The 24573-nt window shown below is 48.2% G+C and overlaps 1 protein-coding gene across 2 annotated transcripts in view; it reads right to left on the bottom strand.

Moving 5' to 3' along the window:
• The window catches only part of myo1ea (myosin IEa), a 121458-nt gene that overhangs the window by 8650 nt on the left and 88235 nt on the right, over positions 1–24573 (bottom strand). For both annotated transcript variants that reach the window (XM_056278085.1, XM_056278086.1), the window contains exons 18-24: positions 24232–24330; positions 21710–21854; positions 15842–15956; positions 15542–15711; positions 15268–15413; positions 4022–4168; positions 873–1030 (exon numbers count right to left, since the gene is read on the bottom strand). In XM_056278085.1, the coding sequence (XP_056134060.1) occupies positions 873–1030; positions 4022–4168; positions 15268–15413; positions 15542–15711; positions 15842–15956; positions 21710–21854; positions 24232–24330 (980 nt within the window). The remainder of the gene's footprint in view (positions 1–872; positions 1031–4021; positions 4169–15267; positions 15414–15541; positions 15712–15841; positions 15957–21709; positions 21855–24231; positions 24331–24573) is intronic.

Here is a 24573-nt window from a genome sequence, read left to right as displayed (position 1 = left end):
TTTCATGTTTTTTTTTTTTGATCCGTCATCTGTAAAAATCGTTATGTACAGAAACATTACACGTCTAGTTTGCCGGCGGAGTGGCGAGAGCAACAACTCACAAATCTAAGACCTTTCTGACGGATGCAGAACAAAACTGCAGAAAATCAAAACCTGTTCTGAATATTTATGACAGATGGCAGTTTTGGAGTTGGTGTTTAAACTTAACGGACAAAATATGAAGCCATATTTATTTCATTTTATTTTATTTTTCCCTCTTTTTCGCCCCAATTGTACTTGGCCAATTACCCCACTCTTCCGAGCTGCCCCGGTCTCTGCTCCACCCCCTCTGTCAATCCGGGGAGGGCTGCAGACTACCACATGCCTCCTCCCATACATGTGGAGTCACCAGCCGCTTCTTTTCACCTGACAGTGAGGAGTTTCACCAGGGGGATGTAGCGCGTGGGAGGATCATACTATTCCCCCCAGTCCCCCCTCCCCCTGAACAGGCTCCAGACCGGCCAGAGGAGGCGCTAGCACAGCAACCAGGACACATACCCACATCCGGCTTCCCGACTGCAGACACGGCCAATTGTGACTGTAGGGACGTCTGACCAAGCCGGAGGTAACACGGGTATTTGAACCGGCGACCCCTGTGTTGGTAGGCAACAGACTAGACCGCCACGCCACCCAGACACCCCCGCTGTATTTTTTGACATGCAAAATTTTCATATGAAGATTTTGGCCTTGGTGTGCAAAGTCCTCAGAGGCCAGAGTTAACCGTGAAGATGTGCTGCGGATGCTGTGTGTTGAGGGAGCTTGTTGGAGCGTCGAATACTTTTGCATTATTTGTAATCAATCGGCTTTGTGTTTCTGATGTCTGTGACACTCACGTGTGTTCTTGGGGAGTCCTGGTCCGATGCTGACCTGCAGCATTTTGCTGGATGGCTTCAGGACTGCCACGTCTCCCTGACCCTGAATGAAGGTGACCTGCCGGGAGCCACCAGCACTCAGAAAACCCCAGTTCTCCTTCTTCAGCTTCATCTCCAGTCTGAACACCAACAGGAACACACCAGCCATGTTTTATTACTAACATCTCGATCATTCCTACAGCCAAACCCCCGCTTCACCTCCAACGAATGCAATGCAATTAAAAAATAGAGAAACTCATCCAAGTATTCAAGCTTGCTGTCTCATAATACTTATTTCAAGAAATTATCATTGCTTGTGATATTATTGATTATGTTGGCATAATCCCTGCACCTAAGAAATCCAACATCAGCTGCCTGAATGATTACAGACCTGTTGTATTAACATCGGTAATAACGAAAATCTTTCAGGGCCTAGTTTGTAAACAGCTATCCACACGGTCGGCTTAGACCCCTACCAGTTTCCATACTGGGCAAATATAGAGGATGCTATGTCCCTCTGTCTCCATTTCATCCTGCAGCACTTAGAAGCTCCTGCCACCTATGTACAGGTTCTCTTTGTGGACTATACCTCTGCTTTTAATACGATCTTACCTGCAAACTTTTTGATACGTTAAGGCAACTAGGAGTCAATCGCTCCTCATGTCATTGATATCTGACGTTCTACAGCATAGAACACCGGTAGTTAAAATGAACAAACAGCTCTCTAAAACCCGGTACATAAACACTGGTGCCCCTCAGGGCTGTGTACTAGCACCTCTCTTGTATTCATTGTACACAAATGACTGCACTTCACATTGTGACTCTGTTAGAATGTTTACATTTGCTGGCGACACAACAGTGGTGGGGCTGATCTCATGTGACAGTGAATCAGCCTATAGAAACGAGGTCTTGTCTCTGATTGACTGGTGCTCTCTCTACAACTTGGAATGGAACGTCTCCAAAACTAAAGAGCTGGTGGTCGACTTTCGGAGAGACGGGAAGGCTCTCCCGCCACTGACCATCAATGGTCTAGAGGTGGAAAGAGAGTAGACAGCTTTAAGTTTCTCGGAGCAACGATCTCCTCCTCTCTGAAATTGAACGGCAACTCGATCTGCAGCTCAAAACGTTTGGGGTGTCTAGAAAGGGGATGCTGCAGTTCTACAGAGCTGCGATAGAAAGTGTTCTCACCTCTTCTCCATCTGTGTGGTATTGGCAACTCCACAGCTCAGCAGAGGAAGCAGCTGGACAGCATTTTTTGCCCTGCCTCACAAATCATCAGCTGCAAACTCACTCCCATCTCTGACATCTACTAGAACCACATTCAGCGTAAAGGTCTAGAAACACTACAGGACTCCACACACCCCTGCCCAGCCCCTCTTAATAACCCTCCTCTCAGGAAAAAGACTCAGGGCCATGAACACGGAGACACCCCGTTTCCTCAACACCACTTCCTACAGAACCATCCAACCACTAATGCCCCTTTTCCACTACATGGTACCGGCTCAACTCGACTCGCAGAGTGTCGTTTTCCATTACCGTAGCAGTACCCCTCAGTGTAGCTGGTCTGCATTGACTTTGGTACTCGCTCCAGTTCTTTTGGAACCTCGACAAAGGTGGTAACAGAAAAGTGGCAACAGTTACCAAAATGCCATTGCTTTCCAGTAATGGAAAACAAAAACGTCGAGTCGAGTTGAGCCGGCACCATGTAGTGGAAAAAATGGCTCCCCAATTCTGCATCAGCACTAACCACTACTGTATTTTACTGTATTTTAAAGCACCTGATTATTTTACTCTTATTTTGCACTAGATCTTACATCCACGGATGTACATAATGTTTTATAGGGTGGGGGTTATGTGAGCACACTAAATTCCCAACAACTAAGTTGTATGGCAAAGAAGTATTAAATCTTTATCTCGAATCTCGTTTCAAGAAAAGCGCACTTGTTTCATGATGACATCACTTGATTCAAGACATTTCCTCTAAAACGGAAAGCTTATGCTTAAGTTTTTCCTTGTTTTATGATTTCTTTTCTTAGTGAAAATTCTTTATAAAAAAGTGCACTTCCTGAAACAAACAATACGATCTACCAGCGGGGCGAGACTTTTTAAACCAGCAATATCTTTAGATCAGCATTATGAGACGTAAAACAAGTTTAAAAAAGCCTTGACAAGCTGGAAACCGCCTTCCCAACCCACTTCTGATTTCCCACAAGGACTTAAAGGTGCGATCAGCAATCGGTGCACACAACAGTTGTCCGTCCCACTTCTGCTGTTTTTGGAGAGACGTCATGAACATTGTTCACTTTATCACTTGTGAATGAAAAAAAATCAAGCGATGCCACGTCGTTTTCAGTTCTTTTTGAGGCTTTCAGGTCTCAAACAAAAAAGAAGAGAAGAAAGCCACTTTATTTTGTCATTGTACATATTTGTCTTCTGCATGTAACCCATCCTATTGTATAGGAGCAGACAAATCCACAACATTGACCTAACGGAGTGAGAGATATCATGTTTCTTCTCGTCAGTGGAGCGTCGTGTTGTCGCAGTGCTCCTCGTAGCTGTGGCAGCATGCAACATTACGGAATGCACCTTTTATTTCATCCATCCATCCATTATCTGACCCGCTCTTCCTGCACTCAGGGTTGCGGGGATGCTGGAGCCTATCCCAGCAGTCGTTGGGGAGCAGGCGGGGAGACACCCTGGACAGGCCGCCAGTCCATCACACACACACACACACACACACACACACACACACACACACACACACACACACACACACACACACACCTAGGGACAACTTAGTACGGCCGAGTCACCTGACCTACGTCTTTGGACTGTGGGGGGAAACCGGAGCACCTGGAGGAAACCCACGCAGACGCGGGGAGAACATGCAAGCTCCACACAGAGGACGACCCGGGACGACCCCCAAGGTTGGACTACCCCGGGGCTCGAACCCAGGACCTTCTTGCTGTGAGGCGACCGTGCTAACCACTGCACCACCATACCGCTTCGTTTATTTCAGTCAAACACAACTTGTTATTGTCAAACGAGGTGCGTGGTTGTGAAAATAGCAAAACAACTAACGTGTTCGTGGTGCTGTTGGTTCCGGATGGATTTCAGGTGTCTTTACTTACGTGCTGCTAAACTTGAGCGGCAGCTTTCTCTGCGTCTTCTCCTCAAAGCGGCGGGCCAGCAAACTGATGAACTCCGTCTTAAAGATGCACTCCAGCAGGCTGTCGTACTCCTGCTCATGCAGGATCAGGAAATCGTCCTGCATCGTACTGAAAAAAACCAAACAGGACAGTCAAATCACAATTTACCCCCGGAGGGCTTCACAATCATTACTACATTCCGCACAATGTACAACACCCACTATCCATGAACCCTTGATTCAGGTGAGGAAAATCTCCACAGGAACACAATGAGATGCAAAATGTGAGACGCTGGCGTTTGGGGAATGACCATGAAAATGTTTGAGACGAGATCAGATCTGACCTTGTTGGGAAAGAAGTGAACATATTGTGGAAAAATTACATTTATGCAGATTAAATAGAACAGTTTTGTCAGATATGAGTGACTTAGTGAGCATATCACGGACAGTACACTTCATCTGCTGCAGTTCCAACTCCTCCTGGCGGACTGCGATACGGAGCAATCGGAGGGGGGGGGCCAGGGTGGAAGCATATGCTTCTACATAAACGAAGGTTGGTGTATGGATGTGACAGTTTTGAAGAACTCATGCAGTTCTCACTCGGAGACCTTTTTCATTGACTGTAACCCATTCTATTCACCGCGGGAATGTTCATCATTTATTCTGGTGGGTGTCTATATCCCACCCAGGCCTGTGTTAAAGAGGCGTTAAAACACCTGCTGATCAAATTATAAACATGGGGCACAAATATCCAGACTCCCTACTCATTATCCTTGGGGATTTTAACAGAGCAAACCTCAGCCATGACCTGCCAAAATACAGACAGCATGTTAAATGTCCCACCAGAGACAAAAACACTCTGGATCATTGCTACACAATATTAAAGGACGCCTATCGCTCTGTCCCCCGTGCAGCCCTGGGCCTCTCTGATCAATGTCTGATTCATCCTATCCCAACCCACAGGCAGAAACTAAAAACTGCAAAGCCTGTGGTTAAAACTGTGAGGAAATTGACCAATGAGTCAGAACTGGATCTCCAGGCCTGCCTCGACTGCACTGACTGGAGTGTTTTTGAGGCTGCATCTACAGACCTGGACGAACTTACTGACACTGTGACATCTTACATCAGATTTTGTGAGGACATGTGTGTGCCCACCAAATCTTTCTGTACCTTCAACAACAATAAACTCTGGATCAGAGCTAAACTCAGGCAGCTTCGTCAGGCAAAAGAAGAAGCCTACAGGAGTGGAGAAGGATCCGGTACAACAAAGCCAGAAATACACTCACAAAGGAGATCAGAGGGGCAAAAAGGTGCTACTCTGAAAAGTTGAAAAACAGGTTTTCTGCCAACGATCCATCATCAGTCTGGAGAGGATTGAAAGACATTACCAACTACAGGAGACCCCCCCCCCAACACACACACACACACACTGCAGGGAACCATCAACTGGCTGATGACCTAAATGGGTTTTACTGTAGGTCTGAAAAGCAAACTTTCACACCCCTCACCCTCTCCAGCCACAATACACAATCAACTGCACTCCTTGCCAGCTCGTGTGCCAGCTCTTCCAGAGACAGAAGACCAAGAAGGCACCAAGCTTGGATGGCGTGTCACCCTCCTGTCTTAAAGTCTGTGCTGACCAGCTGGCCCCCATTTTCACACTGATCTTCAACAGATCACTGGAGGTGTGTGAAGTCTCCTCCTGCCTCAAAAGCTCCCCTATCATCCCGGTCCCCAAGAAACCCCCTATCACAGGATTTAATGACTACAGGCCCATTGCCCTAACGTATGTGGTCATGAAATCCTTTGAGAGACTGGTGTTGGCCCACCTGAAGGAAGTCACAGGCCCCCTGCTCAACCCCCTGCAGTTTGCCTACCAAGCAAACAGGTAAGGGGAGGACGCAGTCGGCATGGGATTGCACTACATCTTCTAACACCTCAACTCCCCAGGAACATACACAAGGGTCCTGTTTGTGGACTTCAGTTCAGCGTTCAACACCATCGTCCCAGATATCCTCCACTCCAAACTCACCCAGCTCACTGTACCAGCCCCCATCTGCCAGTGGATTAAAAACTTCCTAACAGACAGGAGGCAGCTGGTGAGGCTGAGGAAAATCACATCCAGCACCCGGACAATCAGCACTGGCATCCCCCAGGGATGTGTTCTCTCCCCTCTACTCTTCTCCCTCTAACACAAATGACTGCATCTCAGGTAACCCGTCTGTTTAACTCCTGAAGTCTGTGGATGACACAACCATCACTGGCCTTATCTGGGATGGTGATGAGTCTGCACATAGACGGGAGGTTGATCAGCCGGCCCTCTAGTGCAGCCATAACAACCTGGAGCTGAACAAGCTCAAAACAGTGAACTTCAGGAGGAGCCCCCCAACACTGCCCCTCTCACCATACTCAACATAACAGTGTCTACGGTGAAAACCTACAGATCTATGGGTTCCACAATCTCCCAGGACCTAAGGTGGGCATCCAACATTGACACAATCATCAAAAAGGCCCAGCAGAGGATGTACTTTCACCACCAGCTCAATAAATTCCACCTGCCTCAGGAACTGCTGATTCAGTTCTACACTGCAATAATCCAGTCTGTCATCTGCACATCCATCACTATCTGGTTTGGATGGGCCACCAAACAGAACAGGAGAGGGGCTAAGGGCAGGATGTTGTGTTGCTGTAAAGCTCACTGAGGCAAATTTGTAATCTGTGATATTGGGCTATACAAATAAAACTGACTAGACTTGACTACAGCGGACAGTTAGGTCTGCAGAGAAAATCACTGGTGCCAACCTGCCCTCCATTCACGACTTATACACCTCCAGACTCAGGAAACGGGCAGGCAACATCATTGCAGACCCATCAGACCCTGGTCACAACCTGTTCCAACTCCTCCCCTCTGGTAGGCGCTACAGAGCACTGTACCCCAAAACAACCAGATATAAAAAGTTTCTTTCCGCGGGCTGTTATTCAAATGAACACTAAACACTTTCAATAAATCCAACCATTTTGTATATACTGTACTGTACATTGTATGTATACTGGTACGCTATGTCAACCCAGAACCTTCTTGCTGTGAGGCGACCACGCTAACCACTGCGCCACCATGCCGCCACAAAATATAATATAAAAAATAAAATTCTAGCATTAGTTGCTCACTCTGCAAAACTGGTAAGACATCAGTTTTAAATTGAGACTGTTACATAATCACTTATAATGTGAACTCCTAGTAGCTGCTTTAAATAGACCTAGGTGTTCTGTTAAAGTGATGAAGAAACTATTGCCATGCAACCAAGTTGGTGGTGTTTGTTCGTTGCCAATATAGCGGCTGTAGCCAGGTGCATTGTTTCAATAAAACCATGTTGCTGGAATGGAAATAATGCGTTTCATGTGTTTATTCAATGTGCATAGGCTGTTCACTGTCTGGGGTCTGTGTTAGCAGCAAACCTAAAGCAGAAAGACATTAAAACCGTATACTTCAATATTTGTTTATTTATCCTGAGTCATATCGTCATCACAATATTCAACACCGTTACGTCGCATGTTTTCCTGATGTCGTGCAGCCCTGGTCATAGTAAACATGAAGGCTTTCCTTCCGATCATCGTGCGCTGCACACGGCGATGTTTTCCACAACCTGTCGTCTCTGTGCTGCCAGGTCTTCAGAAAAGTGGACAGAAGCGAAGCTCAGTATAAACTCCACACGCAGAGGAACAGACACACACTGTACAAGTGGCGCTTTTCAATCTGCTCCGCATGTCTGTAATACTCGTACGGGACATTTACAGGGACACGGGGACACGTGTGATTGAAAATCCAGACCGGGGCTTTGAAGTCTGCTTCTCGGCTTTCTGCAGAGGTTTACATGCAGGGCTGCGGTCTACGCGTCTGCTCACATGTAGGCTGCATGCATGGAGGCTTTGACTCACAGCAGCAACACAAAAGCAGACGACGGGACTCACACAACACTTGTATGTCCACATACGGTCGATCTTAAAATGTGAAGAAAAAAAAGAGAGTCTGGTGTCCCGTAGGTGCTTGAACATGTCAAGAGAGGGATTAATCATTGGCTCCTGGAGGACATGAGGCTGGAGAGGAGTGAAGGCAGGACAGGTGTTTTTCTCCTCATCTGGGGCCTTGTGTATCATCGTTACTAGGGGCAAATGTGTTCTTGCACACCCATGGGGTTTTGTAGCCCTGAGGTTTGTCTCAGAGACCAGTGTAGAACCTGGCTAACCCCTGAATTCAGACACCGACTGGCTAACACCGGTGTCTTTGCAGGCCCGGGTGGTTGCTCACTGCAAGAGGTAGACAACAGATGTTAGGAGGACGGAATTACAAATAACCAGCATGCTTTGCTGCTGCCTGTCAGACAACTTTGAGGGCTAAAAAAAATTCCATGGGCGTGTAAGAACAAACTTGCCCATAGTAGCGACTGAGACACGAGGCCCCTGGTCTTCAGAGTTGGCCTTATGGAGACGTCCGAGTCCTGGCGAAGGGTTTCCACATCGTGTTGGAGAGCTGTTCTGATTCTGGGATCACTCCCTCGTACTGCTGAACTGTTCCGTGTTGTTCATGCCAACGGTGTCACCAAGTCCCCATCAGGCACAGAAGAGGCTGGTGCTGCACATGGGGGCTTTTTAAACAGTCTTGACTTGCTGTGGCTTCTGATATTCTGAGCAATGATTTTTTTTTGGTGTGTAGTAGACAACCATGTTTTTTCCACTGGCCTTGTGATAACGTACATGCAGTACAGACTAGGATGCCCCTCAGTTCTGTCTCTCGTGTACAGCACAGACGTGTGGTGTGGCATGTGAATGAAAAAGCAGGCCCCCCCCCCCCAGAAGTTTTTATTATCCATCCATCCATCTAGCCATTATCCAAACCACTTATCCTACTCAGGGCCGCGGGGATGCTGGAGCCTATCCCAGCAGTAACTGGGCAGCAGGCCAATAAAGTCTGGATATAATTTTTTTAATTAATTAATTAATTAATTCTTTTTTTTTTAATTCTGAATTTGGATTTTTTAAATCTGGATAAAATTGGCTTGTAAAAGCTAACACTTGGGGCAGCACGGTGGTGCAGTGGTTAGCGCAGTCACCTCAGAGCAAGAAGGTTCTGGGTTCGAGCCCCGGGGTAGTCCAACCTTGAGGGTCGTCCCGGGTCGTCCTCTGTGTGGAGTTTGCATGTTCTCCCCATGTCTGTGTGGGTTTCCTCCGGGGGCTCTGGTTTCCTCCCTCAGTCCAAAGACATGTAGGTCAGGTGAATCGGCCGTACTACATTGTCCCTAGGTGTGAATGTGTGAACGAGGTGTGTGTGTGTGTGTGAGAGGCGGTTTGCCAACTAAAGGGAAGCAGAAGCCAACAAGGTTTCATCCGCTCTTCATCTCTCTGGGACTACAGTGAAGATGACGGCGTGCAGGCTGTACACAGTGAAGATGACAGCGTGCAGGCTGTACACAGTGAAGATGAGGGCGTGCAGGCTGTACACAATGAAGATGAAGGTTTACAGGCATTACACAGTGAAGATGAAGGTGTGTAGGCTGTACACAATGAAGATGAAGGTGTGCAGGCGTTACACAGTGAAGATGAAGGCGTGCAGGCTGTACACAATGAAGATGAAGGTGTGCAGGCTGTACACAATGAAGATGAAGGTGTGGAGGCGTTACACAGTGAAGATGAAGGTGTGCAGGCTTTACACAGTGAAGATGAAGGCGTGCAGGCTGTACACAGTGAAGATGAAGGCGTGCAGGCGTTACACAGTGAAGATGAAGGTGTGTAGGCTGTACACAATGAAGATGAAGGTGTGTAGGCTGTACACAATGAAGATGAAGGTGTGTAGGCTGTACACAATGAAGATGAAGGTGTGCAGGCTGTACACAGTGAAGATGAAGGTGTGCAGGCTGTACACAGTGAAGATGAAGGTGTGCAGGCGTTACACAGTGAAGATGAAGGTGTGCAGGCTGTACACAGTGAAGATGAAGGTGTGCAGGCTGTACACAATGAAGATGAAGGTGTGCAGGCGTTACACAGTGAAGATGAAGGTGTGCAGGCGTTACACAGTGAAGATGAAGGCGTGCAGGCTGTACACAGTGAAGATGAAGGCGTGCAGGCGTTACACAGTGAAGATGAAGGTGTGCAGGCTGTACACAATGAAGATGAAGGTGTGCAGGCGTTACACAGTGAAGATGAAGGTGTGCAGGCGTTACACAGTGAAGATGAAGGCGTGCAGGCTGTACACAGTGAAGATGAAGGCGTGCAGGCGTTACACAGTGAAGATGAAGGTGTGTAGGCTGTACACAATGAAGATGAAGGTGTGTAGGCTGTACACAATGAAGATGAAGGTGTGTAGGCTGTACACAATGAAGATGAAGGTGTGCAGGCTGTACACAGTGAAGATGAAGGTGTGCAGGCGTTACACAGTGAAGATGGTGTGCAGGCGTTACACAGTGAAGATGAAGGTGTGCAGGCTGTACACAGTGAAGATGAAGGTGTGCAGGCTGTACACAATGAAGATGAAGGTGTGCAGGCGTTACACAGTGAAGATGAAGGTGTGCAGGCGTTACACAGTGAAGATGAAGGCGTGCAGGCTGTACACAGTGAAGATGAAGGCGTGCAGGCGTTACACAGTGAAGATGAAGGTGTGTAGGCTGTACACAATGAAGATGAAGGTGTGCAGGCTGTACACAGTGAAGATGAAGGTGTGCAGGCATTACACAGTGAAGATGAAGGTGTGCAGGCTGTACACAGTGAAGATGAAGGTGTGCAGGCGTTACACAGTGAAGATGAAGGTGTGCAGGCTGTACACAGTGAAGATGAAGGTGTGCAGGCTGTACACAATGAAGATGAAGGTGTGCAGGCGTTACACAGTGAAGATGAAGGTGTGCAGGCGTTACACAGTGAAGATGAAGGCGTGCAGGCTGTACACAGTGAAGATGAAGGCGTGCAGGCGTTACACAGTGAAGATGAAGGTGTGTAGGCTGTACACAGTGAAGATGAAGGTGTGCAGGCTGTACACAGTGAAGATGAAGGTGTGCAGGCTGTACACAGTGAAGATGAAGGTGTGCAGGCTGTACACAGTGAAGATGAAGGTGTGCAGGCTGTACACAGTGAAGATGAAGGTGTGTAGGCTGTACACAATGAAGATGGTGTGCAGGCTGTACACAGTGAAGATGAAGGTGTGCAGGCGTTACACAGTGAAGATGAAGGTGTGCAGGCTGTACACAGTGAAGATGAAGGTGTGCAGGCGTTACACAGTGAAGATGAAGGCGTGCAGGCGTTACACAGTGAAGATGAAGGTGTGCAGGCTGTACACAGTGAAGATGAAGGTGTGTAGGCTGTACACAATGAAGGTGGTGTGCAGGCTGTACACAGTGAAGATGAAGGTGTGCAGGCGTTACACAGTGAAGATGAAGGTGTGCAGGCTGTACACAGTGAAGATGAAGGTGTGCAGGCTGTACACAGTGAAGATGAAGGTGTGCAGGCGTTACACAGTGAAGATGAGGGTGTGCAGGCTGTACACAATGAAGATGAAGGTGTGTAGGCTGTACACAATGAAGATGAAGGTGTGCAGGCTGTACACAGTGAAGATGAAGGTGTGTAGGCTGTACACAGTGAAGATGAAGGTGTGCAGGCTGTACACAGTGAAGATGAAGGTGTGCAGGCGTTACACAGTGAAGATGAGGGTGTGCAGGCTGTACACAATGAAGATGAAGGTGTGTAGGCTGTACACAGTGAAGATGAAGGTGTGCAGGCTGTACACAGTGAAGATGAAGGTGTGCAGGCTGTACACAGTGAAGATGAAGGTGTGCAGGCTGTACACAGTGAAGATGAAGGTGTGCAGGCTGTACACAGTGAAGATGAAGGCGTGCAGGCTGTACACAGTGAAGATGAAGGCGTGCAGGCGTTACACAGTGAAGATGAAGGTGTGTAGGCTGTACACAGTGAAGATGAAGGTGTGCAGGCTGTACACAGTGAAGATGAAGGTGTGCAGGCTGTACACAGTGAAGATGAAGGTGTGCAGGCTGTACACAGTGAAGATGAAGGTGTGCAGGCTGTACACAGTGAAGATGAAGGTGTGCAGGCTGTACACAGTGAAGATGAAGGTGTGTAGGCTGTACACAATGAAGATGGTGTGCAGGCTGTACACAGTGAAGATGAAGGTGTGCAGGCGTTACACAGTGAAGATGAAGGTGTGCAGGCTGTACACAGTGAAGATGAAGGTGTGCAGGCGTTACACAGTGAAGATGAAGGCGTGCAGGCGTTACACAGTGAAGATGAAGGTGTGCAGGCTGTACACAGTGAAGATGAAGGTGTGTAGGCTGTACACAATGAAGGTGGTGTGCAGGCTGTACACAGTGAAGATGAAGGTGTGCAGGCTGTACACAGTGAAGATGAAGGTGTGCAGGCTGTACACAGTGAAGATGAAGGTGTGCAGGCGTTACACAGTGAAGATGAAGGTGTGCAGGCTGTACACAGTGAAGATGAAGGTGTGCAGGCTGTACACAGTGAAGATGAAGGTGTGCAGGCGTTACACAGTGAAGATGAAGGTGTGCAGGCTGTACACAGTGAAGATGAAGGTGTGCAGGCTGTACACAGTGAAGATGAAGGTGTGCAGGCGTTACACAGTGAAGATGAGGGTGTGCAGGCTGTACACAATGAAGATGAAGGTGTGTAGGCTGTACACAATGAAGATGAAGGTGTGCAGGCTGTACACAGTGAAGATGAAGGTGTGTAGGCTGTACACAGTGAAGATGAAGGTGTGCAGGCTGTACACAGTGAAGATGAAGGTGTGCAGGCGTTACACAGTGAAGATGAGGGTGTGCAGGCTGTACACAATGAAGATGAAGGTGTGTAGGCTGTACACAGTGAAGATGAAGGTGTGCAGGCTGTACACAGTGAAGATGAAGGTGTGCAGGCTGTACACAGTGAAGATGAAGGTGTGCAGGCTGTACACAGTGAAGATGAAGGTGTGCAGGCTGTACACAGTGAAGATGAAGGCATGCAGGCGTTACACAGGTTTCTGTGTGCACATCTGTGTGCACATCTGTGTGCTGTCAGCGTGGTGATGGGTTGATATCTGGTGCCGTCTGCTTACACCAAGTACTCATAGTTACACGTCATCTTTTCTTTCAAATCTCTGCCAGTGGCGTGTCCTGAGGTGTGCAGCTGCTCTCCATCCAGAAACACAAACACACAAAGCCCAGACCCTCCACCAACCACCACAACCACACAACGCCCAGACTCTCCACCAACCACCACAACCACATCCTCACACCAGTAAGAGTAAGACGAGACGGATCTCAAAGAACCACAAGCGACATACACAGGTAGAGGTGTGTATCCTGAGTTGTGCTGCAACAAACACAGAGTAACATTTGAAAAAGAGCTTCATTAAACCATACAGGTCACTGTGTAAAAGTACCTTTTACCCTGTGTGAGACATTATTATTATTATGTGTTATAACTGTTATTATCATTATTATTATGTGTTATTACTGTTTATAACTGTTTTTAATGTGTCTGAGGTATCGACACACAGCAGCTGGTCTGTAGGAAGGGGAGATAAAGGAGACAGGAGGCAGGACCTCCTGCAGCACCGGACGGAAAGTAAAAGTTAAAAACACGGGATTAAGGTTTGTTATGTCAAAACAAACAGCCTTTACTTTATAGACCCGTAGAACTGCAGAGATTCCACACACTTTAAGTTAAACTGCCACCATCTTGTTTCACGCTTGTCCGTTTCTGTCTGCGCCCCGAACACTGACAGGCGCTCGTCTTTCTGCTTCTTTATTTTGTTGTTGGAATTTCCCCCCCTTTTCCCCCCAGTTGCATCTGGTCAATTACCCCATTTTCCGAGCAGTCCCCGTCACTGCTCCTCCCCGTCTGCAGACTACCACATGCCTCCTCCCATACATGTGGAGTCACCAGCCGCTTCTTTTCACCTGACAGTGAGGAGTTTCACCAGGGAGACGGAGCGCATGGGAGGATCACGCTATTCCCCCCCAGTTCCCCCTCCCCCCTGAACAGGCGCCCCGACCGACCAGAGGAGGCGCTAGTGCAGCGACCAGGACACAAACCCACATCCGGCTTCCCACCCGCAGACACGGCCGATTGTGTCTGTAGGGACGCCCTACCAAGCCGGCGGTAACATTGGGATTCGAACTGACGATCCCTATGTTGGTAGGTGACGGAATAGACCGCTATGCTACCCAGACACCCTTGCTTCTTTAGTTGGAAATGGACTTTTCTAGTTCAGAACTACTTCTTTCCCAATTTCCAAGAATTCCCAAAACAGTGGTGACTTTCTACAGTGAGCTCAGTTCTTTCGGAAGTTCAAACATCACCATCATCACATCCTGTCCTGATCCTACGGCACGTACTGAAATCACAACCAGCAGCCATTTCTCTTTTTCCATCACAAAATGAAACTGAACCAAAATGGCTGAATTTGTGTCGTGGTAGGCGGAGGAGACACACCACGTGTACGTTGCGTAGATGGACGGTGTTGCATCATGGCGTCATTTGTTGTTGTCATTGTAGTTTTCTGACAGGACATGGAAGCGGGGCAGGCTAAGCTAACTGCTAGCCCATCGCAGCCTCATCACAGCCTCAACACAGCCTCAACCGGCCTCATCACAGCCTCATCGCAGCCTCATCACGGCCTCAACACAGCCTCATCACGGCCTCAACACAGCCTCATCACAGCCTCAACACGGCCTCATCACGACCTCAACACAGCCTCATCACGGCCTCAACACAGCCTCATCGCGGCCTCAACACAGCCTCAACACGGCCTCAACACGGCCTCATCACGGCCTCAACACAGCCTCATCACGGCCTCATCACAGCCTCAACACGGCCTCAACACAGCCTCAACACGGCCTCATCACGGCCTCAACACAGCCTCATCACGGCCTCATCGCGGCCTCAACACAGCCTCATCACGGCCTCAACACAGCCTCAACACGGCCTCATCACGGCCTCATCGCGGCCTCAACACAGCCTCATCACGGCCTCAACACAGCCTCAACACGGCCTCATCACGGCCTCATCACAGCCTCAACACGGCCTCAACACGGCCTCATCACGGCCTCATCACAGCCTCAACACAGCCTACAGCCTCATCACGGCCTCATCACAGCCTCATCACAGCCTCAATGGAAAACAGGTCGTCCTGACTGTACCGGTCTGTAAAGGCTGACGGGGATGACGGCATCTTACCTGAGAGAGATGGCCAAGATCTTCTCCACCTCAACCCGCCTCTTCAACACCTCCATCACCTGGCCTTTCTCCGGACCCTGCTTCACCTTCTCCCTCCCGATCAGGTACACACACTTCGGGGTGAGGATTAGGTCCCTCTTTATTCCCTGCAGACAAAACAGGAAAAAACAAAGGAAGTTGTTCATGGGGGGGGGGGGGTGTCAAACTGGACGACTGTTTAGTGAACAGAGGAGTTTAGACGGAGACACGGGGCCGGGAGCTGAAGGGAACCCACCTTGAAGCGGCGGTCATATTTGGTGACCTTGTCGGCGAAATCAACCTTTTCCCTTTTGCCCAGAAACTGTCGGAGTTCCGGCCGGTCGTCCATGCCCAGGTAATCCCCGACGAAGTTCCTGTTCAGACTGTGCTGCCGTCTCTCCTTCCGGTTCAGCAGCAGGTCGGATGCTGCAGAGGTCCACAGACACAACGCGAGACACCGAGTGAGGGGGAAACCGAGTTGTGTGTGTGTGTGTGTGTGTGTGTGTGTGTGTGGGTGGAGGTGTTGGACAGACAGAAAGAAAAACCCACTACTCACCCTCTTCTCTCATCTGGACGTACTTCTTGCGGGCCACATATTTCCTCCAGGCTTTCTGGATGGCCCTGGCGTAGCCGTCAAACTTGCGTTCCCGTGTCTCCTCAAGGAGAAATAGCTGTGGACACACACACACACACACACACACACACACACACACACACACACACACACACACACACACACACACACACACACAGCAACACAACATAGCATGCATACCTGAGTATAAACACCCGAATGCAGACACACCCCAACATGGTGGCGGGGCTGTCAGCTCATATCAGTCTACATGCCGACAATAATACCCATCATATCCGGCAGTTCAATAATACCCGTCATGCCCAGCAGTTCAATAATACCCATCATGCCCAGCAGTTCAATAATACCCATCATGCCCGGCAGTTCAATAATACCCATCATGCCCAGCAGTTCAATAATACCCATCATACCCGGCAGTTCAATAATACCCGTCATGCCCAGCAGTTCAATAATACCCATCATGCCCAGCAGTTCAATAATACCCATCATACCCGGCAGTTCAATAATACCCGTCATGCCCAGCAGTTCAATAATACCCATCATGCCCGGCAGTTCAATAACACCCATCATACCCGGCAGTTCAATAATACCCATCATACCCGGCAGTAAGATGTCAGTGGTTTTCATTCTTTCATCATTTTTTTCATTCTGTTTTGCATGAGGTCAAAGGTCAGTCTTTTTCTTTTCTTTTTTTTTTGGATTTTCCCCCCTTTTTCTCCCCAATTGTACTTGGCCAATTGCCCCACCCTTCCGAGCCATCCCGGTCTCTGCTCCACCCCCTCTGCTGATCCGGGGAGGGCTGCAGACTACCACATGCCTCCTCCCATACATGTGGAGTCACCAGCCGTTTCTTTTGAATCTGTTTCATATGACTCTCTTTATGAAGCTAACTGTTTCTGCTAGCTTACTGCTAGCTTACCGCTAGCTTACTGCTAGCTTACTGCTACCCCACGCACACCGGCAGTTCCCACAGTCATCCTGGCGTTCGCTCTGTTAGACAGTAAGATTTTTTTTATATGTTGGATATGTGTGTTTTTGTAGGTTTTTTTGTAGTTTGGATATGTGTGTTGTTGTAGTTTGGATATGTGTGTTGTTGTAGTTTGGATATGTGTGTTGTTGTAGGTTTTTTTGTAGTTTGGATATGTGTGTTGTTGTAGTTTGGATGTGTGTTGTAGGTTTTTTTTGTAGTTTGGATAAGTGTGTTGTTGTAGTATGGATATGTGTGTTGTTGTAGTATGGATATGTGTGTTGTTGTAGTATGGATATGTGTGTTGTTGTAGGTTTTTTGTAGTTTGGATATGTGTGTTGTTGTAGTTTGGATATGTGTTTTGTTGTAGGTTTTTTTGTAGTTTGGATATGTGTGTTGTTGTAGTTTGGATATGTGTGTGTTGTAGTTTGGATATGTGTGTTGTTGTAGTTTGGATACGTGTGTTGTTGTAGTTTGGATATGTGTGTTGTCGTAGTTTGGATATGTGTGCTGTAGGTTTTTTTGTAGTTTGGATATGTGTGTTGTTGTAGTTTGGATATGTGTTGTTGTAGTTTGGATACGTGTGTTGTCGTAGTTTGGATATGTGTGTTGTTGTAGTTTAGATATGTGTGTTGTGTAGTTTAGATATGTGTGTTGTGTAGTTTGGATATGTGTGTTGTTGTAGTTTGGATATGTGTTGTTGTTGTAGTTTGGATATGTGTGTTGTTGTAGTTTGGATATGTGTTGTTGTTGTAGTTTGGATATGTGTGTTGTGTAGTTTGGATATGTGTGTGTTGTAGTTTGGATATGTGTGTTGTTGTAGTTTGGATATGTGTGTTGTCGTAGTTTGGATATGTGTGCTGTAGGTTTTTTGTAGTTTGGATATATGTGTGTTGTTGTAGTTTGGATATGTGTTGTTGTAGTTTGGATACGTGTGTTGTCGTAGTTTGGATATGTGTGTTGTTGTAGTTTAGATATGTGTGTTGTGTAGTTTAGATATGTGTGTTGTGTAGTTTGGATATGTGTGTTGTTGTAGTTTGGATATGTGTTGTGTAGTTTAGATATGTGTGTTGTTGTAGTTTGGATATGTGTGTTGTCGTAGTTTGGATATGTGTGTTGTTGTAGTATGGATACGTGTGTTGTTGTAGTTTGGATTTGGATATGTGCGTTGTTGTAGTTTGGATGTTTGTGTTGTTGTAGTTTGGATGTGTTTGTGTCTTTGTGTTGCACTGCTGTGGGCTGGGGGAAACCGTGTTTCGTTTCAGTTCGTGTGTGCAGCTGCATGGAATGAGACGACAGATAAACTCTCCCGGCTCCTGAAGTCCATGTTGCTGGACAGGACACAGCGATCCAGTTTCACGTCCACTACCCGATTCTGCTACACACACAGGATGCAGACGAGGACTTTCTGGACTACATGAACTGACAACTCACATGGATGCCACCTCGGAATCTACTTCTACTACCACTTTTGGCTGCTCCTGTCAGGGTTCGCCACAGCGGATCTACTTTCCCGCTTCCAGTGTGGGAAGATGGCGGTGCAAATTCACGTTTGCGGCGGCCTCACCCAGTACCGTCCATGCAGTGTCTTTGTCCACGTCTAAGTTTGTTTCTCCGTTTGATGGCTGGGAGAGCTGGAGCTGGATCGGCTGGGGGAGCCTGGTCTGCTATGTCCTGTGGGCCCAGGGACCACGGCCCTGCCTGGAGCTGCGCCCGAAGAGCTAACACCGAGGGCGGTCTGACAGGATGTGGAAGCCCAGCATTCTATCTATCTATCTATCTATCTATCTATCTATCTATCTATCTATCTATCTATCTATCTATCTATCTATCTATCTATCTATCTATTGTTCTATCCATCGTTCTATCTCTCTATCTATCATTCTATCCATCTATCGTTCTATTGTTCTATCCATTGTTCTATCTCTCTATCTATCATTCTATCCATCTATCGTTCTATCGTTCTATCCATTGTTCTATCTCTCTATCTATCATTCTATCTATCTCATAACTGATATAATCATGATGGGTTTTTATGTCACCATAACTTGTGTGTGTGTAAGGCACACATTGTGAGTTATTTCTCTGTAAGGTGTATTTCATTAAGCGTGTCCTTGGATGGTTATTGTAAATGTGGTATTGCTCGTCTTTCTACTGCATGTCTCTCAGTCCCGGAAGAGGAGTCCCTCCTCTGATGCTCCTCCTGAATTTTCTTCCTTTCTTTTTTCAACCTCATCAGGTTTCTTCTGTGGAGTTTTTCCACATCTGAATGGAGGGTTTAAGGATAGGGGAGGGTTTAAGGGTAGGGGGTTTAAGGATGGGGGGTTTAAGGATAGAGGGTTTAAGGATGGGGGTTTAAGGATGGGGGGGTTTAAGGATAGGGGGGTTTAAGGATGGGGGGGTTTAAGGATAGGGGAGGGTTTAAGGATAGGGGGGTTTAAGGATGGGGGTTTAAGGATAGTGGGGTTTAAGGATGGGGGTTTAAGGATGGGGGTTTAAAGATAGGGGGGTTTAAGGATAGGGGAGGGTTTAAGGATAGGGGGTTTAAGGATGGGGGGTTTAAGGATAGAGGGTTTAAGGATGGGGGGGTTTAAGGATAGGGGGGTTTAAGGATGGGGGGGTTTAAGGATAGGGGAGGGTTTAAGGATAGGGGGGTTTAAGGATGGGGGTTTAAGGATAGTGGGGTTTAAGGATGGGGGTTTAAGGATGGGGGTTTAAAGATAGGGGGGTTTAAGGATAGGGGAGGGTTTAAGGATGGGGGGATTTAAGGATAGGGGAGTTTAAGGATAGGGGGGGTTTAAGGATAGGTGGGGGGGTTTAAGGATAGGGGAGGGTTTAAGGATAGGTGGGGGGTTTAAGGATGGGGGGGTTAAGGATAGGAGAGGGCTTAAGGATAGGGGAGGGTTTAAGGATAGGGGAGGGTTTAAGGATGGGGGGTTTAAGGATGGGGGGATTTAAGGATAGGGGAGTTTAAGGATAGGGGGGTTTAAGGATAGGTGGGGGGGTTTAAGGATAGGGGAGGGTTTAAGGATAGGTGGGGGGTTTAAGGATGGGGGGGTTAAGGATAGGGGAGGGTTTAAGGATAGGGGAGGGTTTAAGGATAGGGGAGGGTTTAAGGATGGGGGGTTTAAGGATAGGGGAGGGGTTAAGGATAGGGGAGGGGTTAAGGATAGGGGAGGGTTTAAGGATGGGGGAGGGTTTAAGGATGGGGGTTTAAGGATAGGGGAGGGGTTAAGGAGGGGGGGTTTAAGGATAGGGGAGGGGTTAAGGATAGGGGAGGGGTTACGGATAGGGGAGGGTTTAAGGATGGGGGAGGGTTTAAGTTGGGGGGGGGTTTATGGATAGGGGGTGTCGTGCATTGTCATTTACTCCATTTATTTCTGCTGGAGGACGCCATGTGACCGTGAAGCGGTCTGGGGCTGGACTGTGATCCGGGCTGGCACAAATAAACCTGACGTGACAAGATAAATGGTGCCTCCATGCAGCGGTGCTTGGCGGCGGGGGAGCGCGGCTCTCCTCCGGTGCTTGGCGGCGTGTCAGACATGAGTCAGGAACTAATTACTTGGCGTCGGCGCATTATCAGAGAGGGAGGTTTGTTTTGAGAAGGCTGGCAAGTAATTTCAGCCGTCCACCTTGTGTGATATTTGCTTTTCATAAGCGCCCCCCCGTGCTCGCTGATTTAGTGCAGCATGGGGGGGGTGTGCAGCTTTTGGCCACAAACCATTGCAATGACTCAATAAAGTCATTCAGGACCAGCTGTAAGGACTGATTCAACACTGGGATGTCTGTGTGTTAGCATCTAAAAATATGTGTGTGTGTGTGTGTGTGTGTGTGTGTGCTCTTGTACTCCTATCTTTGTAAGGACCGGTGAGTTTTTAACCGTCAGTGTGAAGCCATTTTTGTAAAGTAGGAACATTTTGGCCGGTCCTCACTTCTTTAAGGGTCTGTTTCAGGGTTCAGACAGGGGTTTTGGGTTAAGGTTAGAATCAGGATGAGGTTCAGGTCTGGGTAAGGGTTCAGGTTAGACCTGTAGTTCTGATGGCTGGGGTTTAAGGCCAGGGAACGAATGAAGTCACTGAGGGTCCTCACAAAGATGGAAGTACAAGTGTGTGTGTGTGTGTTCTTGTACTCCTATCTTTGTAAGGACCGGTGAGTTTTTAACCGTCAGTGTGAAGCCATTTTTGTAAAGTAGGAACATTTTGGCCGGTCCTCACTTCTTTATGGGTCTGTTTCAGGGTTCAGGTCTGGGTAAGGGTTCAGGTTAGACCTGTAGTTCTGATGGCTGGGGTTTAAGGCCAGGGAACGAATGAAGTCACTGAGGGTCCTCACAAAGATGGAAGTACAAGTGTGTGTGCGTGTGCGTGTATGTGTGTGTGTGTGTGTGTGTGTGTGTGTGTTTACCGAAGTGATCTCACAGATTTGTTACAAGTGCAGCTTTCATAGGAAGCATGAAAAACTGCAGTCAGGCTGGAAAACGTCAGCCTCTCGCGGCGACCCGCCGCCCTGACACAACTCGTTCTTGTGTTTGGGTTGTGCGGCGTATTGACTCAGTGCTGACGTGGTACAGGGGTCGGGTTTACTTTCCTCCGCAGGAGCAGGGATAGGGCCATGTTTTGGGACACTGGTGCCTTTTATGGGGTTTAGTGAGAAAATCCTCAGCGAAACCTTTTCTCCCCTCCCCCCCTCCCCCTGACAGAAACTGGCATTTGCGAGCCAGCAGCCGCCTCAACACATAATCCGGTTTGGGGCCTACACCAACGGGTGAGAAGGTGGGAAGTTAGGTGGCATATTTGCTCCAGGGTGGTAAAACTGCTGGCACGTTTTCCCGGGGTGTGTTGGTCGGGGCAGAGGGCAGACGTTACCGACTCGGGGGCTTTAATGAAGATCTTGGTCCGTCCGAGCTGGAACTGATCCTGGTCCATGTTGACGGAGCGCAGCAGATGCAGGACTCCTTGCTTCTCATCTCCTCTCCACGCCGGCCACGACTCCTTGGTCAGGATGGCGTACCTGGGTCAACACAGAGAGTGGACGTAAGACCCTGAATACCGAACATCGTGGAGAAGCTGCAATGAAATGACAGGACCTGTTCACGACACACATTTTGTCAGATGTTGTGGGAGAATCATGAAAAGACGGATGAGACAGACATCAGGTCCAAACACAGACGAGGACCCGTTGCAGCATTATTAGTAAGAGATTGCTATTAGGTTTGATTTCCGGAGACAATATAAAACTAATTTAACTTGCTTCTAGACCAGCAATCCTGAAACAAGTTAAGGTGAGATGTACGTTATTAATTCCTGTGGGGAAATTCATCCTCGCCATTTAACCCGTCCCAACACACACTGTCACTAGGGGCCATCGCTAGGGGCCATCGCTAGGGGCCATCGCTAGGGGCCATCGCTAGGGGCCGTCGCCATGCAGCGCCCGGAGACCAGCTCCAGTTCTTGTTGCCATGCCTCGTTCAGGAGCCCAGACAGGAGTATTAACCAATGGGTGTCTATTTTTGGGGGATTTCCCCCCCTTTTTCTCGCCATTTGTATCCGGACAATTACCCCACTCTTCCAAGCCGTCCCAGTCGCTGCTCCACCCCCTCCGCCGGTCCGGGGAGGGCTGCAGACTACCACATGTCTCCTCCCACACATGTGGAGTCACCAGCCGCTTCTTTTCACCTGACAGTGAGGAGTTTCACCAGGGGGACGTAGCGCGTGGGAGGATCCCGCTATTCCCCCCCAGGATCCCCCTCCCCCCTTCACAGGCGCCCCCACTGTTCAGAGGAGGCGCTAGTGCAGTGACCAGGACACATACCCACATCCGGCTTCACCACCTGCAGACACTGTCCTCTGCATCTTCCTCTGTCACACCAGCCACCTGCATGTCCTCCCTCACCACCTCCATAAACCTCCTTCCTCTTCTCCTCTTCCCTGGCAGCTCCATATTCAGCATCCTTCTCCCAATATACCCAGCATCTCTCCTCCACACATGTCCAAGCCATCTCCATCTTGCCTCTCTTGCTTTGTCTCCAAACCATCCAACCTGAGCTGTCCCTCTAATATACTCGTTCCTAATCCTGTCCTTCTTCATCACTCCCAATGAAAATCTTATCATCTTCATCACTGCCACCTCCAGCTCCTCCTCCTGTCTTTTCATCAGTGCCACTGTCTCCAAACCATATAACATAGCTGGTCTCACTACCATCTTGCAAACCTTCCCTTTAACTCTTGCTGGTACCCTTCTGTCAGACATCACTCCTGACACTCTTCTCCACCCACTCCACCCTGCCTGCACTCTCTTCTTCACCTCTCTTCTGCACTCCCCATTACTTTGGACAGTTGGCCCCAAGTATTTAAACTCATGCACCTTCATCACCTCCACTCCTTGCATCCTCACCATTCCACCGTCCTCCCTCTCATTCACACATACGTATTCCGTCTTGCTCCTACTGACTTTCATTCCTCTTCTCTCCAGTGCATACCTCCACCTCTCCAGGCTCTCCTCCACCTGCACCCTACTCTCACTACAGATCACAATGTCATCCGCAAACGTCACAGTCCACGGAGACTCCTGCCTGATCTCGTCCGTCAACCTGTCCATCACCATTGCAAACAAGAAAGGGCTCAGAGCCGATCCTTGATGTAATCCCACCTCCACCTTGAACCCATCTGTCATTCCAACCGCACACCTCACCACTGTCACACTTCCCTCATACATATCCTGCACCACTCCTACATACTACTCTGCAACTCCTGACTTCCTCATACAATACCACACCTCCTCTCTCGGCACCCTGTCATATGCTTTCTCTAAATCCACAAAGACACAGTGTAGTAACTCCTTCTGGCCTCCTCTATACATCTCCATCAACATTCTCAAAGTAAACATCACATCTGTGGTGCTCTTTCATGGCATGAAACCATACTGCTGCTGCTGATCATCACCTCTCCTCCTCTTAACCTAGCTTCTATTACTCTCTCCCGTATCTTCATGCTGTTCATGATCATGAACATTGTATAGTTCATGATAATGATGTTCATGAACTTTGTACGGTATGAAAACACCTTTAAAAAGGCAGAAAATATGCCTTTTTCCCCTCTTTTGCTCCACTGAGATGCACAGTACTCTGACTATACTATTATTACTACATAGCTAAAGTTTGCCTGTGATTCTGTTTGTTAAACTGATGTTTTCTCCTCTCGTGTGCCATATTTGCTAATGAACATACTAAACAAAAACAGACTCACACACTTCCTCATCATCTCTAACCCAACAACCTCCTGACTTGTTTGGGAGGGAAAGGAGCCCTCGCCTACAGAAAGGGACTTCAGGGCAACAGGTGTCACTGTCTATTTGGACAGGCTTGACAGTGAGTTTTACAGCGGGTTACCTGTTGAGGAACTTCCGGAAGATTCTGCGGTACGCGTAGCCGGCACGCCTCACCCTGATGTTTTCCTTCAGGCCGAGGTATTCGACTTGGTGCTTCACACTGGGGGAGAAGAACACACACCGAAATGAACGACAGGAGTCAAGAGAAAGAAGAGAAGTGAACAGAAGGATCTGGATAAAGTGTCTTGGTGTGCACACAGTCTGTGTAGTCCACTCCACACGGAGCGGTGAACTGGCTTTTGTGTTTTCCAGTACATGCTGGGAGAATGGGAGCACAGACTGTTCCGGGTCATTGTATGTAAAAGATGTGACCTTTCTCAGACTTTTCCCCAAACAAAGCCGG

Source organism: Lampris incognitus, chromosome 4 (assembly GCF_029633865.1).
Source record: "Lampris incognitus isolate fLamInc1 chromosome 4, fLamInc1.hap2, whole genome shotgun sequence".
In the NCBI taxonomy this organism is placed as follows: Eukaryota; Metazoa; Chordata; class Actinopteri; order Lampriformes; family Lampridae; genus Lampris; species Lampris incognitus.
This window is presented reverse-complemented; position numbering and strand designations above follow the sequence as displayed.